The sequence below is a fragment of the Myodes glareolus genome, chromosome 2 (assembly GCF_982192425.1).
Source record: "Myodes glareolus chromosome 2, mMyoGla1.1, whole genome shotgun sequence".
Taxonomy (NCBI): Eukaryota; Metazoa; Chordata; class Mammalia; order Rodentia; family Cricetidae; genus Myodes; species Myodes glareolus.
This window is the reverse complement of record NC_142027.1, coordinates 110,404,935-110,420,670: the sequence shown is the minus strand read 5'-3', so window position 1 is coordinate 110,420,670 and position 15,736 is coordinate 110,404,935. Positions and strand designations below refer to the sequence as shown.

General features: G+C 49.0%; 1 protein-coding gene across 5 annotated transcripts in view; it reads left to right on the top strand.

The window, feature by feature from the left end:
- Positions 1-15,736, top strand: part of Dtx2 (deltex E3 ubiquitin ligase 2) — a 39,801-nt gene that overhangs the window by 5,900 nt on the left and 18,165 nt on the right. For all 5 annotated transcript variants that reach the window (XM_087903536.1, XM_087903532.1, XM_087903535.1 and 2 more), the window contains 2 exons: positions 8,761-9,102; positions 10,576-11,212. In XM_087903536.1, coding sequence (XP_087759662.1) covers positions 8,835-9,102; positions 10,576-11,212 — 905 coding nt within the window. In that variant the 5' untranslated portion in view covers positions 8,761-8,834. The remainder of the gene's footprint in view (positions 1-8,760; positions 9,103-10,575; positions 11,213-15,736) is intronic.

Below are 15,736 nucleotides of genomic sequence, written 5' to 3'. Positions count from 1 at the left end.
GGTGGTGACACATGCCTTTAATCCCAGCACTCGAGAGGCAGAGGAGGCAGGTAGAGCTCTGAGTTGTAGGCCAGCCTGGTCTACAGAGCCCCAGGATAGCTAGGGCTACACAAAGAAACCCTGTCTTGAAATACCATCACCACACACACACATTTTTTTTTCCTGAGTGAGCCTGATCTTGGTTTTTCAAGACAGGGTTGCCTATCCTGAAACTAGCTCTTGTAGGCCAGGCGGGCCTCAAACTCAGAGATCTGCCTGCAGCCCATACAATGATGTCTCTCTGTACTTAGCTCCTTCACAGTCAAAAAATTCAAGGAAAACACAATAATATACATAATTCAGAGTCTTTGTGAATTTTCCATTTTTACGTGGCTTATTTTTCTTTATTCCTTTTAATCTATGACTGTATGTACTCTGTCTCTTTAAAGACTTTACCCTTTTTTAATCATTAACTTTATTTTATGAATCTCTATACTCTTTTTCTTCTCTCTTCCAAGCCTATGTACATTTATTTGACACTATGACTCATCTGGGTTTGTCTTTATTGCATATCTCTAATTCTTTACTGTCCAGGAGCACTTTTAAAATGCTAAGCATGTCTTAAAACTTAAGCTGCACCATTACTAGGGGAAATGTGGCAGTGTCTGCTTGCCTGCCCAGTCTAAAACTTCAGCTATGCCATTATTATGGTATATACGGTACTGTCTGCTTGCTCTGCACAGTCCAGCGTGGCGGAACTGCTTGCTGCCTCTGAGAGACATGCACAGTATCCCGTCTCTAGGCACACAGCCAGTTCATGTTGCCATTAAGCAAGCTGCAGCAATCTGCTCACAAACCCTGCTCAAATGCTCCGGTCTCTCAAAAGAGCCAGAGGTCGTACTGGTAGTCTGGCCCAGAAAGCCGGCATTTTAAACCAGCCGAGGCTTTTTCCTGCTATGACTGAATCAGGAAAATCTCTCTTAAAGGAACGACAGCAAACTTCCACCAAACAGCAAGAAGCAGTGTTAAACTCTGTTTTTTTTTTGTTTTTTTTGTTTTTGTTTTTTTTTTTGTCTAGAATTCCTTTTCAAGCCCTTCAGGTTTTACATGGATTTAGTTGACCACGTGGGCACCGATTTGTTGGAATGAGGTGCTTGTTAGTCCCTGCCACCCAGAACCAAAATAACCACACAGGGAGTATATTAATTAAATCCTGCTTGGCCCATTAGCTCTAATTTCTTATTGGCTAACTCTTACATATTAATTTAACCCATCTCCATTACTCTATATATCACCATGAAGTCATGGCCTACCAGCAAAGTTTCTGCACATCGATCTCTGGCGGTGGTGGCATCAAACTCCCTCTATATTTGAGAATGACCTTGAGTCTTTTTTATTTTGTGTGTGTGTGGGGTGCCACAGTGTGTATGGAGGTCAGAGGACTTCATGGAGCCAGTTCTGTACTGACTCTGTATGTGGGTAGTGAGACTTGAATTCAGGTTTTAGGTCCACATGACAAGCACTTCCACCCTCTGAGCCCCTGGCTGGCCTTGTAGTCAGAGATCTGTTTGCCTCTGTCTCCAGCTGTGCCCTGCCCAACCTTGATCTCTTGATCCTCCTATCTCTTCCTCTGAGTGATGGAAAAACTGGCATGCCTTCTTGATTTCAGCCTTTATTCAAGTTTGCAATTTATATTTCCACTTTTGATTTGTTTTTTTTTTCAAGACAAGGTTTCTTGTAGCCCTGGCTGTCCTGGAACTGAGTCTGTAGACCAGGTTAGCCTTGAACTCACAGAGATCCGCCTGCCTCTGCCTCCTGAGTGCTGGGATTAAAGGTGTGCGCCTCCACTGCTGAGCAGTATTTTCACTTTTTTGAGGGGGGATTTGAGACAGTCTTTCTCTGTAGTCTAGGCTAGCCTGTAACTTGCCATATTCCTCCTACCTCAGCCTTCCAGATGCTGGAATAACTGACTTATAACCATGCACCACCAGTGCCTATCTCCACACCTGTTTTTGTTCATAGAAAGTTTGCTGTTGTTAGGGATGTTGAGGAGTGAACACAGTGCCTTGTACTTGCTAGGTCAAATCCTCTACCACTGAGTGAGGCCCACAGCCTGGAGGATTCTTAAATAGGCATTCTACCACATCCTTAGCTCTTCACTGGGAGATTCTAAGCAAACACAATACTATTGGGTCATACCTCAACCTCTAATTGAATGATCCTAGGCAAATGTTCTGCCACTGAACTACATTCCCATCCCCTTCTAGGGAATTCTCCACAATTGTTCTACAGCTGAGCCACACCCCAGCCCCTTGGTGTGGAATTCTAGGCAGGTGCTCTACCACTGAGTCACACCTCAGCCCCTCACCTGGGGATCCTAGGCAGGGGCTCTACCACTGAGCTACAACCCAGCTCCTCACTGGGGGATCCTAGGCAGGGGCTCTACCACTGAGCCACACCCCAGCCCCTCACTGGGGGATCCTAGGCAGGGGCTCTACCACTGAGCCACACCCCAGCCCCTCACTGGGGGATTCTAGGCAGGGGCTCTACCACTGAGCCACACCCCAGCCCCTCACTGGGGGATCCTAGGCAGGGGCTCTACCACTGAGCCACCTTAGCTGCTCTTACAGTTTGGAACGCAGTCACTCCTGTTAATTTACAAACTGTTTTTGCCTCACGGCAGCAGATTTGTAATTGGAACAGTCTGAAATATTTGCTTTTGGTGTTGGCAGGAGGTTTGCTGTTTCTCCTAACCCGTTGAGCGGCTCCAGGGCCTCCCATGTCCCAGGCTGGTCTCTTAACTACAGCTCCTCCTTGCTTAGTTGGGCCCCATTTGAGCAGCTCACTGCTGGCTCCTTCCCCCTTTCTTTGCTATATTTTGTTCTGTGCTAGGTATAGAACCTAGAGCCTTGTGTATGATAGGCAGATGCTCTACCTTTGAGGTACAGTCTCACTTTTGAATCTGCCCATCGTCGTAATTCTTGGGGATGGAGGCAAGAGGATTAGGACTTAAGTCCTCCTCTGCTTCATGGTAAGTTGAAGACCAGTTGGGTCACTGGGCCTGAGCCCTCCCGTCACAGGAGAGTGAAATAGAAGGAGAACTGAAGGTCTGCAGTCCCAGGATTCTTGTTTTCCCTGGAGGCAGGGATGTGGGGGTGTCAGGGAGTTGCTGTGATGAGTAGACCAGGCCTACTACTGAAGCCCCACCGGGGTGGCAGCAGCTGTGCACATAATGATTCTGAACAACAGAGGTAGCAGTGGCCTGGTTTGGTGGTGGCTTTGACCTTTTAAAAGTGTTTGACATTTTAGGTAAGTGCTCTGTCACTGAGTGTATCTGTAGCAGTGTTTGTCGTGTTAACAGATTTAAAATATTAGACTGTGTGTGTGTAAGAGACTGTGGGTACACGTGCTTCTGTGTGTGTGTGTGTGAGAGAGAGACAGAGAGACAGAGAGACAGAGAGAGACAGAGAGAGACAGAGACTGTGGGTACATGTGCCTGTGTGTGGATGGGAAAGCTAGACTAGGATGTCAGGTGTCTTCTGTTGTTGCTCTCATCCTTATTTATTGCCTTGAGACAGGGTCATTATCTGTATTGGGAGCTCGGATCTGTCCATTGCCTGTGTCTGCCACTCATGCTGGGGTGACTGACATGTACAGCCATGCGCAGTTTTTTGTATGTGTGTTAGAGACTCAAACTTAGGTCCTCATGGTTGCAGAGCAAATAGTCTCATCTGGCTGCCATTTCTCCTGCCTCAAATTATTTTATTTTATTTTTATTTTAAAGTAGGAAGCTAATACTGTCTTACTTTAGAAACTGAAAAATTGGGAGCTGAGAATAGGCGTGTTTCTCTGGCAGATTGCGTGATTAGCATATGAGTGTCTGGGTTCTATTCTCAGCACCATTTTTTTTTAAGATTTATTTATTTATTATGTACATAACATTCTGCCTCCATGTATGCCCACATGCCAGAGGAGGGTGCCAGAGCTCACTACAGATGGCTGTGAGCCACCATGTGGTTGCTGGGAATTGAACTCAGGACCTCTGGAAGAACAGCCAGCGCTCTTAACCTCTCTCCAGTCCCTTTAGCACCCACTTTTAATTCTGTGGTTTTGCTTTGTTTGGTCTGGTCTGGTCCTTGGGTTGAAAACCAGGGCTGTCTGCACACAAGGCAGTGCTGTGCCACTACAAGTTCACAGCTCTTATCTGAAAAACTTATCCGTCCTTTGTGTGTGTTTGGTGTTTCGAGACAGGGGTTCTCTGTGTAGCTCTGGCTGTCCTGGAACTCGCTCTGTAGACCAGGCTGACCTCAAACTCATCTACCTCTGCCTCCTGAGTGCTGGGATTAAAGGCGCCACCACTGCCTGCCACTATTCCATTCTTATTTATTGTATGTGTATGTGTGCTGTGTATGTGCTCGTGGTGTGGAGTGCACGGATGTGGAGGGCAGAGGATGACTTGCAGGAACCTGTTCTCTCTCTAGGATGTGAGTTCCAGGGAGCAAACTCAGGTCTTCCTGACAGGCCCCATTTTTTTAAATCAGATTTTCTCATAAAGTACAACATTTCTTCATTAGTTTTGTATTTGAGATCTGACTTTTCCTGGCCTTCGGAGAGGCTTTCCCAGCCTCTGAGACATCTCTGCAGGTCCTTGTCTACCTACAGGCCTGTTAGTCTGTCAGCAGCTTGGGCGTGGAGTTTTTGACCTTTGTTTCTTGGAAAGCGCCTGAACTTGGAGCCAGCTTAAAAAACAGCTTGCAGGATGAAGTGGGTAGGGCTGACTACATGTGGTAACTCAGGCCTGTCATCCTAGCTCTTAGGAGGCTGAAGCAAAGGGATTTTCTAGAGTTCCAGGCCAGCCTGGACTGTAGAGTGAGACTCTGTCTTATAAAATAAGGGGCTAGAGTGATGGCTCAGCTGTTAAGAGTGCTTGCTGCTTTTCCAGAGTGTCCGGTCCCTAGCCCAGTTCACAGGCACCTGCAATTCCAGCTCCAGGACCTCTGACACTCTGGGTACCTGCAATCATCGTGGCACAGTTAGAGACAAATAATAAAAGCTGTGAAAGAGCTGGGCATCATAGTTCATGCCTGTAGCATCATTTGGAGACTGAAGCTTGGACTTCCAGGTCAGTTTGGGCCATGAGGCCTGACCCTGTCTAAAAGAAAGATACTAGGGGCTGGTGGTACATAACATAGTTCAGTGGCAGCCTCGGGTGTTATCACCTTACTAAAAGAACTTCCCATATTATGGGGTGCTTATATTGTTTCCAAATTGAGGCTTTTCCCCTACAGCCATTAGTGTAATTTCCATAATTAAGAAGAACCCCTAAATAGCTCCACTATTAGGTGCTGAAACAAATTAGGTTTTTGAAGCACAACTGTGCTGGCTGTGGTAGGGAAGGCACGTCGACATAGCGCTGCAGTATGTGTGATGCAGGGTTCCAGGGGCAAGCTGGTGGGCATGGCTAGGCACCAGCTCCAAAGGCCCAGGCCCCCGGAGTAGGTGGGTCTCCCCCTTTATTTTATTATATTCATTTATGTTTGTATGTGCATGTGTGCGTGTGTCACGGTTGTGGGTGGAGGTCACAGGACAGCTTGCAGGAGTCCTCTCATGTGGGTTGTGGGGCTCATACTCAAGTAGCTGGGCTTAGTGGCAGTTATCTGCCTGTTCAGTCTCCTCACTAGCCTTTCTCCCCTTTCAACCTGGGTTTCAGACCCTCTTTGTTGAGGGACATTTGAAATTTTATTGTCCCATATTGGATACTTGCTGTCCCCTCAAAGATACTGAGTCTAGGACATGCAGGTCCACATGATTGTGGCCTCTGTGCTAAAGGTGACAAGAGGGTGGAGTCACTTCCCTTGTGATGATGTGGGCCAGAGGGCTCAGAAGGAAGATTTGCATGCTTGCTTAGTGAGACACCAGCAGAATCAATGGCTGAAGACTGGCAAATGCTTGGAATTTTCTGGAACTTGCTAGAGTCAACTGTGTATGGCTGGGCATGAGGTCCTTGCAAAGATAGAAAGCTTGTTATGAGGGGAGCCTGGCCAACCGTGGAGGTGGTGGTAGACCCAGGATCTACTGTGGCCTCACACCTTCATGGAAAGCTGTACCCTGTACAATGTACAGCATACATTGCTGACTGTACCCTGGCTGTTTGCAAAGGTCTTTGAGTTGGTTCGTCTGGGGATGGACAGACATGTTGGAACATACTTGTGAACTTGTGATACTGTTGGCCCTGGCTGCCTAAGCTGGGAATGACATCCTGGGAGTCACAGGCTCTGAAATCAACCCTCTGGTGTATGCCTAGGCTAGGTTATAGGCACTTTTAATTGTAGATTCTGAGCTGAGTCAGCCTTGCCCAGAGCACCTCGGGTCTCATCCTCAGGCAGTGTCTGGGCCTTTGTTGGAGGCCTTGACTACTTGGTGGCAGTCTGGCACCCAGAGTTACACTCCTGTCCTCACAGGCCTGTTGCACTGCCTGTGTTTGCATACGGTGGTCTCCCTTCCTTTGCTACCTGAAGGGTGTGCACGCATGTAAACAGCAGAAGGACCAAAGCCTGCAGCTGCCATCTGCCCTTACCTGGTGCTGGTGGGTACTTTGTAAGCTGAGTGTTTATTGGTTTTTTTGGAAGCGTCCTCTCCTCTCATGTAACCCAGGCTAACTTTGAACTTCTGATCCTCCTGTGTTCCACTACACCCAGTTTTAATTTTTGTGTGTGTTTGATGTCAAGGAGTCTTAGTACTTTCCCCACCTTAGTTTTTGAGGCGGTGTCTCTCACTGAACTTGGAGTTCACCTCTGTTTCATTTCAACTAGACCAGCTGCCAGCAAAGCTGAATCTGCCTGTGTACCCCTCTAAGCCTGGGTTATAGGCACATCATTTCCCATGGACTCTGGGCATCTGAACTCAGGTCTCTCCTGTTTGCATTGCAAACACTTCACCCACTAAGCCATCTTGACAGCCCTTATTTATTTTTTTTGTCCTTCCTTCCTTCCTTCATTCCTTTCTTTCTTCCTTCACTCCCTCCCTCCCTCCTTCCTTCCTTTCGAGATAGTCCAGGCCAGTCACAAACTCACTTTCTTCTGCCTCAGCCTCCATAGCACTGGGCTTTACAGGCATGTGACAGCACATGTGGCTGGGGGTGGGTGTTCTATACGGACTGACTTAGTTCCTATGAAAATCACTTAACATAAATGCCAACATCTCCATGTTCTAAATGAAAGAAGGCAAACAGAGAGTGAGAACTTCTAGAGACATCAGAGCCTCTTCGTTTTGTCCCTTGAACTTTTAGAAACTTTGAAGGGTAGGAGAGTCTAGAAGCTCCAGCGTCTGTTGACATATGACCGAGCAAGTCTCAGTTCTTGTGAAACCGGAAGGCATTTGACAGGAGCTTATGGAGCTGGCTGTGGGAATCAGGACACTCAAGGAGACTGTCAGTTCAGGGTCCTAAAGCTGGTGCAGGGGTGAGGGCACAGAAGTGTGCCCTGGCAGAGCTCTCGTGGGACAGCTGTGGGCACATCATGACATCATTGCTTAATGTCTCCAGCTGTGTTTTAAGCTAGCATGGATGGAATGCCTGCTTGGTGCTGGCCCTACAGCTGTGAACAGGGCATTGGTCTGCTGTCATCTGGTGGGTGGGAAGACACAGGGCAGGGTTGTGCTTGTATGTGTTCTGGTTGTATGGAGGGTGTGCTGGGTCATGAGCTCATGTGACGCTGGGGGATTCTAGGCAGGCAGTCTACCACAGAGCCCCACCCCCTGAGTCACACAAGTTGAGCATGAAGGATGTCAGTTCTCAGGAGAAGATGGAACGGAAAGAGGAGCAGAGTGTCCCTGGGGTAAACAGAAGCCAGTTAGCTGCTGAGCAAGGCACAGGTGCAGGGAGGGGCTGGGGAGATAGCCAAGGGACACTTTAGTTTTTTTATCTAGGGTTTCTTGTGGTTGGTGATTGTCCCTTATCTGTTTCTTTTGTTTGGGTATTGGTTTTGTGTGGTATGTGCATGTGTGTGCATGTGCACGCAGAGGTCAGAGGAGGACTGGGATGTCTCTTACTGTTAGGAGACAGGGACTTCCACTGAACCCCGAGGCTTGCCATTTTTGCCAGGATAGTCCATAGCTGCGGTTACAGATACACATAGCATGCCCAGCTTTTCTGTGGGTCCTGTGGGTTTAAACTTGGGTCCTTAATTTGTAGAGCAAACTGTTGTTGTCTATTACCCATTTCCTGTGTGTAAGTCCCACTGAAGCTACTGCCCCTGAGTGTCCTGGAGTCCTTGTTCCTGAGCCTCGGAACATCAGAGAGGACAGTATATAGCAGGTGCTACTCTATCTCACAAATAAGGCCTGAATTGGGAACTGTGGGGGCTCTTAGACAAATGTGCAGGATCATCATGGCCTTCTCCACAAGGATTTGGGGTGACTCATGAACACCCTGTGTCCCAGGGGCATGGCTCAGCAGTAGAACAGAGAGGAGTCAGGATGTGTGACGTGTACAGGTCTTACATTCTATCCCCGTGTGTGAATAAAGGAAGGAAAAGCTCTGAGCTGAAAGTAGTTAATCAGAAAGGTATGACTGGGTAGTGATCAGCACCCCCTTTCCCTGTACCCCCTATTCTGGAATGCTTGCTAAAGTAGGGTAAACAACATGTCTAATTAAGTCTGCTAGAGCAGAGATGGGGATCAAGAGTTAGTTCATGGTACTCTCAGGATGGTATAGAGAAGTTGGTTCTCTTTAGCTGCCTAACAAGGCCCCTGATGTGTGTAACTGCTGTGTCTTCTTTTCAGGTCCCCTGGAGGTGCTGGGCAATGAACTTGAGCCTGCAACTCAGAGTGGTCTGAAGTCTTCAGGAAAGCAGAAGATGGCCATGGCCCCAAGCTCGTCTCTGCCGCAGGTGTACCCTAGCCCTGTGGTAGTGGCTGTGTGGGAATGGCAGGATGGGCTTGGCACTTGGCACCCCTACAGTGCCACTGTCTGCTCCTTCATTGAGCAGCAGTTTGTCCAGCAGAAGGGCCAGCGTTTCGGACTGGGGAGCCTGGCCCACAGCATCCCCTTAGGCCAGGCTGACCCCTCACTGGCCCCTTACATCATTGACCTCCCCAGTTGGACTCAGTTCCGTCAGGATACAGGTAAGACCCGTCTGCCTCTGGCACAGTGCTTGGCTTTGGGCTGGGTACCATGCTAGGTTTTAGGTTATGGTTGTGACTGACACACCTTCCATCCCTACTCTTAATATGAATGCATCTGATAGGAGGGTGCTGTAATTAATAAATAATAGTTTCCGGGGCTGGGAATGTACTGGGAATGTAGCTCAGTTGGTGGAGTACTTACCTAGCTTGCAAGAAGCTCTGGGTTCTAGCCCCAGCACTGCAGAGACCCAGTATTGAGTGTATGCCTGTAATTGTAGCCTTCTGGAGGTGGAGGCTGAATGGTCAGGAGTTCAAGGTCATCCTTGACTGTATAGTGAGTTCTAAGTTAGGCTAGGCTACACGAAATCTTGTCTCAAAAGAAACCAGCCATTACCTGGAAGAAATGGACCTCGTAGTAGTAACAGATGTGTTGGGAGCTCGTGTGGAGGCTCTCCTGGCTCCTTCCTCCTTCAGCAGGCTGGCTAACATGGATTTAGGATACCATAGTAGTTGAGAGAGTTTTGTGGTGCTTGCCTGTAGTTTCAGTACTTGGGAGACTACGGATGGAGGATTTATAAGAGTTTAAGACTAAACTGTCTTAAGGGGAGGGGAAAAAAGGCCTGATTGAATATGAGCCATTTTTGACAAGTAAGCTGCTAGCCCCTCTTAGCATAGAGGGTGAGCTCTGTGACTTGGTCCTTTGGTGCCCTTTGCCTTGTGTCCTCTATACCCTACAGAGTTGAGTTTGCCAGTCCCTAAGTCAAATAACAGTATGACCATATACCCACAGTGTGACTGCATACCTACAGTGATGATGTTGAGTTATTGGGGGGAAAGAACTGAGGCTGGGGGTGTATCTCGGTAGAACACACCTAGAATGTGTGATGTCCCTGGGGTCCATCTTCAGCAACACAGACATACACAGACATGGAGATGTACAGATGCACAGACACCACATATACACCACAGAGACATGTATACAATAGGTGCATATATAGACATGTACAGACATATACACAGACACAAACATACTCAAAAATACATATGCACCATGGACACACCACTGCCAAAAACATTATCACAGACAGATGCACACATACACCGTAGACACATACAGACAAAGAGAGATATCCAAACATACACACATATACAGATATATATATACACAAACACAGGTGCAGACACACAGACACAGCATGGGCACACCACAGACACACACACATGAAGATATAGATACTTAGACATATACAGACAAACACACAGATACAGTCATCCATACAAAACACAGAAGCACACAGACATATATTCCCACCTCGGACATACACACAGACAGGTGCACATACATACATAGGCACGCACACATGGATACACACACATGCTCACAGAAAGGTGGGTGTGGTAGTGCACACTGCAGTGTCAGCGTGTGGAGTAGCAGGAACGTTTTCATTTATGGGTCCTGATCCTTTTCCACAGGCACCATGAGGTCTGTGCGCAGGCACCTGTTTTCACAGAATTCTGCCCCAGGCCAGGGCATCGTCTGGGAGTGGCTGGGCGATGACGGATCCTGGATCGCCTATGAAGCTAGCATCTGTGACTATCTGGAGCAGCAAGTAGCCCGGGGCGTCCAGGTCGTGGACTTGGCCCCACTGGGCTACAACTATACTGTCAACTATGCTACCCTAACGCAAACCAACAAGACTTCCAGCTTCTGCCGGAATGTGCGACGCCAAGTCGGGCCAGTTTACCCAGTGACTTCAGTCATTGCTCCCCCAGGCCACATGGGACTCGTCTGTTCTTGCCAACAGTGCCTCCATGGTAGTGTAACTGGCCCTGTGCCAAGTCGCTACCGCCACTCCATGACCAACCTGCCTGCGTATCCTGCCCCCCAAGCACCCCACCGGACCGCCACTGTCTTTGGGGGCCATCAGGCCTTTGCCCCATATAATAAACCTTCACTGTCTGGGGCCAGGTCTGCACCCAGGCTGAACACCACCAACCCCTGGGGCGTGACACCTCCTGCTCCAGGCAGCCAGTCCTTGTTTCACTCCAGCCTCTCCCACCTGGGGCCACAGCTCCTGCCCTCAGGACCGTCCACCTCCAGTGGAGCCAGGTACCTCACAGTGGGAACTTCGCTTTTATCCATGTGGGAAGCCTCTCCCTCAGCCTTGCACCTACATGCCTGCTTGTCCCTGGTGTCTTGTCTCTTGCAAGTACACACGTACTGAGGTTCCTTGGCTTTCCAGTATGGCATCCCATAGAGCTTCCAAACCATGGCATGTTGATCGTTGAGTCCTGATAGATAGCCTGGGATCAGCAGGCTTTTTATTCTTTCTTGTCTTTTCTTTTTTTAATTTAAATGACAGGGTTTCATGTAGCTCATATTGGCCTCAAAATTCCTTGTATAGGCCAGCGGTGGTGGCGCACGCCTTTAATCCAGCAGTCTGGAGGCGGAGGCAGGTAAATCCCTGTGAGTTCAAGGCCAGCCTGGTCTACAAGAGCTAGTTCCAGGACAGCTAGGACTGTTACACAGGGAAACCCTGTCTTGAAAAACAAAACAAAACAAAACCAAAAAAAAAAAAATTCCCTGTATAGCCAAGGATGATCTCAAACTTCTGATTCTCCTGTCTCTACTGCTCAGGTGCTAGCGGATCAAACCCAAGGCTTTTTGCATACCAGGCAAACACTTTACCAACTAAACACAGCCCCAACTCTGTTTTATAAAACAGACTTGTTCTATAGCCCAGGCTGACCGAGAACTCATTATGTAGCTGGGGCTGTCCATGAATTTTGAACAAGCTTCCTGCCTCAGCCTCAGTGTTGGGATTATAGGCCATTGCCCAGTCCTCAGGAACACTTTCTTTCTAGCATGGACTTTGCTAGGGCTTGTGTGCTGCCTGAGGAGCGCTACACCTGAGGACACTTTGACAGTCCAGAGCTTGGCCACAGACTCACAGAGATCTTCCTGACCCCGCCTCCCGAGTGCTGGGATTGAAGAGTTGTGCCGGCAGAGGACACTTTGAATAAATGAGTACTTGCTGACTTCTGCCAGGTGCCAGGCAGTGCAGATATGGGGGTGGAAACAGCACCTGCACCTGTGACCCTGAGCCCACAGTTTAGTTCAGAGGAGTTCAGGAGAGTGGAAAAGTGGAGGGTGTGGGGTATAGCTCCTGAGAAAGACGATGACATCAGAGGCCTGACCCAGCCAGGCAGTGTGCTTTTAGTTCTGTCTGTCTGTGATGCTGGAGCCCTCAGTCTTCCAGATGCTGAGGTTATAGGTTCTGCTTTCATGCAAAGCAAGGTGAAATTTTGCTGTTTTGTTTGTTGATTTATTTTTTTTTTCATGTGTGTTGGTGCTTTCCCCCTATGTGTGTCTGTGCACATGCATGCATGGTGCCAGAAGAAGTAGTTAGATGCTCTAGAACTGGAGTTACAGATAGTTGGGTGCTGGGAATTGAACTTGGGTCCTCTGGAAAAGGAGCTAGTGCTTTTAACCTCTAAGCCATTTCTCCAGCCCCCAAACCAATCGGTATTTTTGAAAAATTCTATCGTTTCCTTTTCTTTGGGCGGGTAGGTGTGCGAGTTGCCGGTGCTGCAGTGCATATGGGGAGTCAGGAAATCTTGCGTGAGTTGATGCTCTCCTGCCATGTGGAACTGGGATTGGACTCCAGTCATCAGGCTTAATGGCTATCTACCCGTGGAACCATCTCACTGGCTCTGGTGTTTTATGGTTTTCTTTATTCTGTTTTGTTTTTAGAAAAAGTCTCCCTTTGTATTCCAGCTGGCCTGTGGTTCTTCCTCTTCCTCTTTCCACCTCCTGTATGTTAGGCAATCACTCTACCATCCCAGCACCTCCACCAAAAGGGGGAAAAGTGCCTGGGTGTGGCTCAGTGGTAGAGCATCTGCCTAGAATCCCCAGTAAGGGGCTGGGGTGTGGCTCAGTGGTAGAGCACCTGCCTAGAATCCCCCAGTAAGGGGCTGGGGTGTGGCTCAGTGGTAGAGCACCTGCCTAGAATCCCCCAGTGAGGAGTTGGGGTGTGGCTCAGTGGTAGAGTCCTTGCCTAGAATCCCCCAGTGAGGGACTGGGGTGTGGCTCTGTGGTAGAGCATCTGCCTAGAATCCCCCAGTGAGGGGCTAGGGTATGGCTCAGTGGTAGAGCACCTGCCTAGAATCCCCCAGTGAGGGGCTGGGGTATGGCTCAGTGGTAGAGCACCTGCCTAGAATCCATCAATGAGGGGCTGGGGTGTGACTCAGTAGTATAATAACTGCCCAGCATGGTGCCTGGGTGTCCGCCAGCACCCTAAGAATAGCAGTTGTGCAAGGCACATAGAGAGGCACTGAAGCTGGCCTGCGTGTGCAGGGAGGAGGGAGGCTGTGAGGAGGGGTCTACTCAACCAGTGATGGAGGGCCTGAATCGGTGTCTTCCAGGGTGTCTCTAGAGCTGGGGAAAGTGTGCCTCCCCTGGGGTATGTGTATCTGTCTCCTCTGAGAACTGGGAGTGCAGACAGGTGTCACTGAGTCCTGTACAGGCTCTAACATGGACGTGAGGCTGTAGGGCTCCAGGAGGAGTGTGGGGTTGGTCTTGAGGGAACAGCCTCGAACACTGAAGCAGAGTTTCAGTTTTGCTGAATTTTCACAAGTTATTTTGAGGTAAATCATCCTCTTCCTGTATTCCTTCTCCTCTTCACCTCCTCTTCCTCTTCTGCTCTTTTTCTCCCTGTCCCTCTCTGCCCCTTCACTGTCTTCTCCCTGTCCCAAGCAGTATCTCACTCTTTAGCCTAGCCTAGCCTAGAATTTACTGTGTAGCTCAGGCTGTCCTCAGATTCTGGCTCCTTCAGTTCACGGGTGTAGGATTATAGGTGTGAGCCTCCAAGCCCTGCTGAGGGAAACTCTTAACTGGGGACTGAGGATAAGTCAGACTTTCCTCCTCTTATGGGGCTCCTGTTGGTTGGGGTTTACAGGCCTGTAGACACTGCTAGGACTCTCTGGTGGGCCAGGCGTATGATGGAGGAGGTCACTGGGCCAGCTTGTTGCTGCTGGACAAATGCTGCCTGTTGCTACTTGCCCGGTGGCAGGAGCCAGGAGGAACTGGGCTAGCCTGCTGTGTTAGTTGGGCAGCCTCAGAGCAAGCAGGCTGCTCCGGTGTAAGCTCCTGTGCCTCCGTCTTCCCTCAGGCTTTTCACTTACAGGGACCTAGCCAGTCTGAACAAGCAAGTGTTTATTCATATCTCTTTAAATTAAAAAAAATACATGTATATACTTTGTATATGTGCGAAGGCTGGTGTGTACTTGTGGAGGTCAGAGGATGACCTGTAGGTCCTGGGAATTGCGCTCAGGTCCTCAGGCTTGGTGGCATGTCGCCAGCCTTCTACCTAATTTATTCCATGGCCTTCCTCAAGCACGCTGCTCTGATGGGTTGTAGAGCCTTGGGGCTGAAGTCACCCCCTGATCTCTTCCCTAGCTGGCCCTGGACAAATGCAAACATTTGGTCCCTCTTTGTCCCCAGGGGCTGTGGTAACAAGTCTCAAAGCCGAGGGAGGACAGCAGCGTTGGGTGAGAGTTTGCAGCACCCTGACTGTGAGCAAGTGACTTCCCAGGCTTTTGTGGAAACTCTTGTTCTTAAAACACGTGCGGTTTTCCGTCCCTTTTTGCTCAGTCTGGGTGAAACTGCCCGTGCCCCCTGGGAACATGAACTTCAGACAAAGCCGTGTCATTTGTACCTGAGCTTCTGGGTATAACTACATTTCCTTGGAGCTGGAGTTTCATCCCTTTAAGCAGCAAAATGTGTTCTCAGGAGGGTGCGGAAAACTTTCCAGAATGTGCCATGCTCACGCCTTTCTCTGTAATGCAGGGCGGGACAGCTTGCTTAGCGTTTTGATGAAGGGTGGTGGCGAGGACTGGCAGCTTTGAAACATTAGCCAGGTGTGGCCCGCCTGTACCCACAGGCTTCATCTGACTGAGGATAGCCATGAATGTGGCCTAACACATGGTTGCAGACTTAAGACAAGAGAATATATGTGTGCAGCGGGCATACGTGTACATGCACATGAAAGCCAGAGGTCAGCCTTGGGTGTCCTACCTCAGGACCTGTTCACCTTGTTTTTAACAAAGTTTAAAAAAATATGTGTATATGATATGTAGGTGTGAGTGCATGTCCGAGGAGGCCAGAAGAAGGTGTTGGATCCCCTGGGAATGGAGTAACACATGGTTGTGAGCCACCATATGGGTGGCTGGGAATCAATCTGAGTCCTCCGGAAGAGCAGCTGGTGCTCTTAACCATCTTTCCAGCCCTTGGCTGTAGTTCTTTTTTATATTAATTTTGTTTGTTTATTTTGTGTACGTGTACAAGTGTGTATTTGCTTACCACACTGTAAGTGTAGAGCCAAGAGAGCGGCTCATGGGAGTTGGTTCTCTCCTTCCATCATGTGGGTCCTCAGGGTTGGCAGCCTCAGAGACTCATCAGTGTGTCCCCATTAGTGCTGAATGCAGCCCAGGTCCAGGGTGGAGGATGGGTGACTTGGGATTTCCTTCTGCTTCATCCTCCTGTGTCAAGGTCTGTTAAGTAGAGTATTGACGTTAGGATGGGGCGGCTCCGTGATTAAAAGACTTGATTAAGTGTGAACATGGGGTTCAGAGC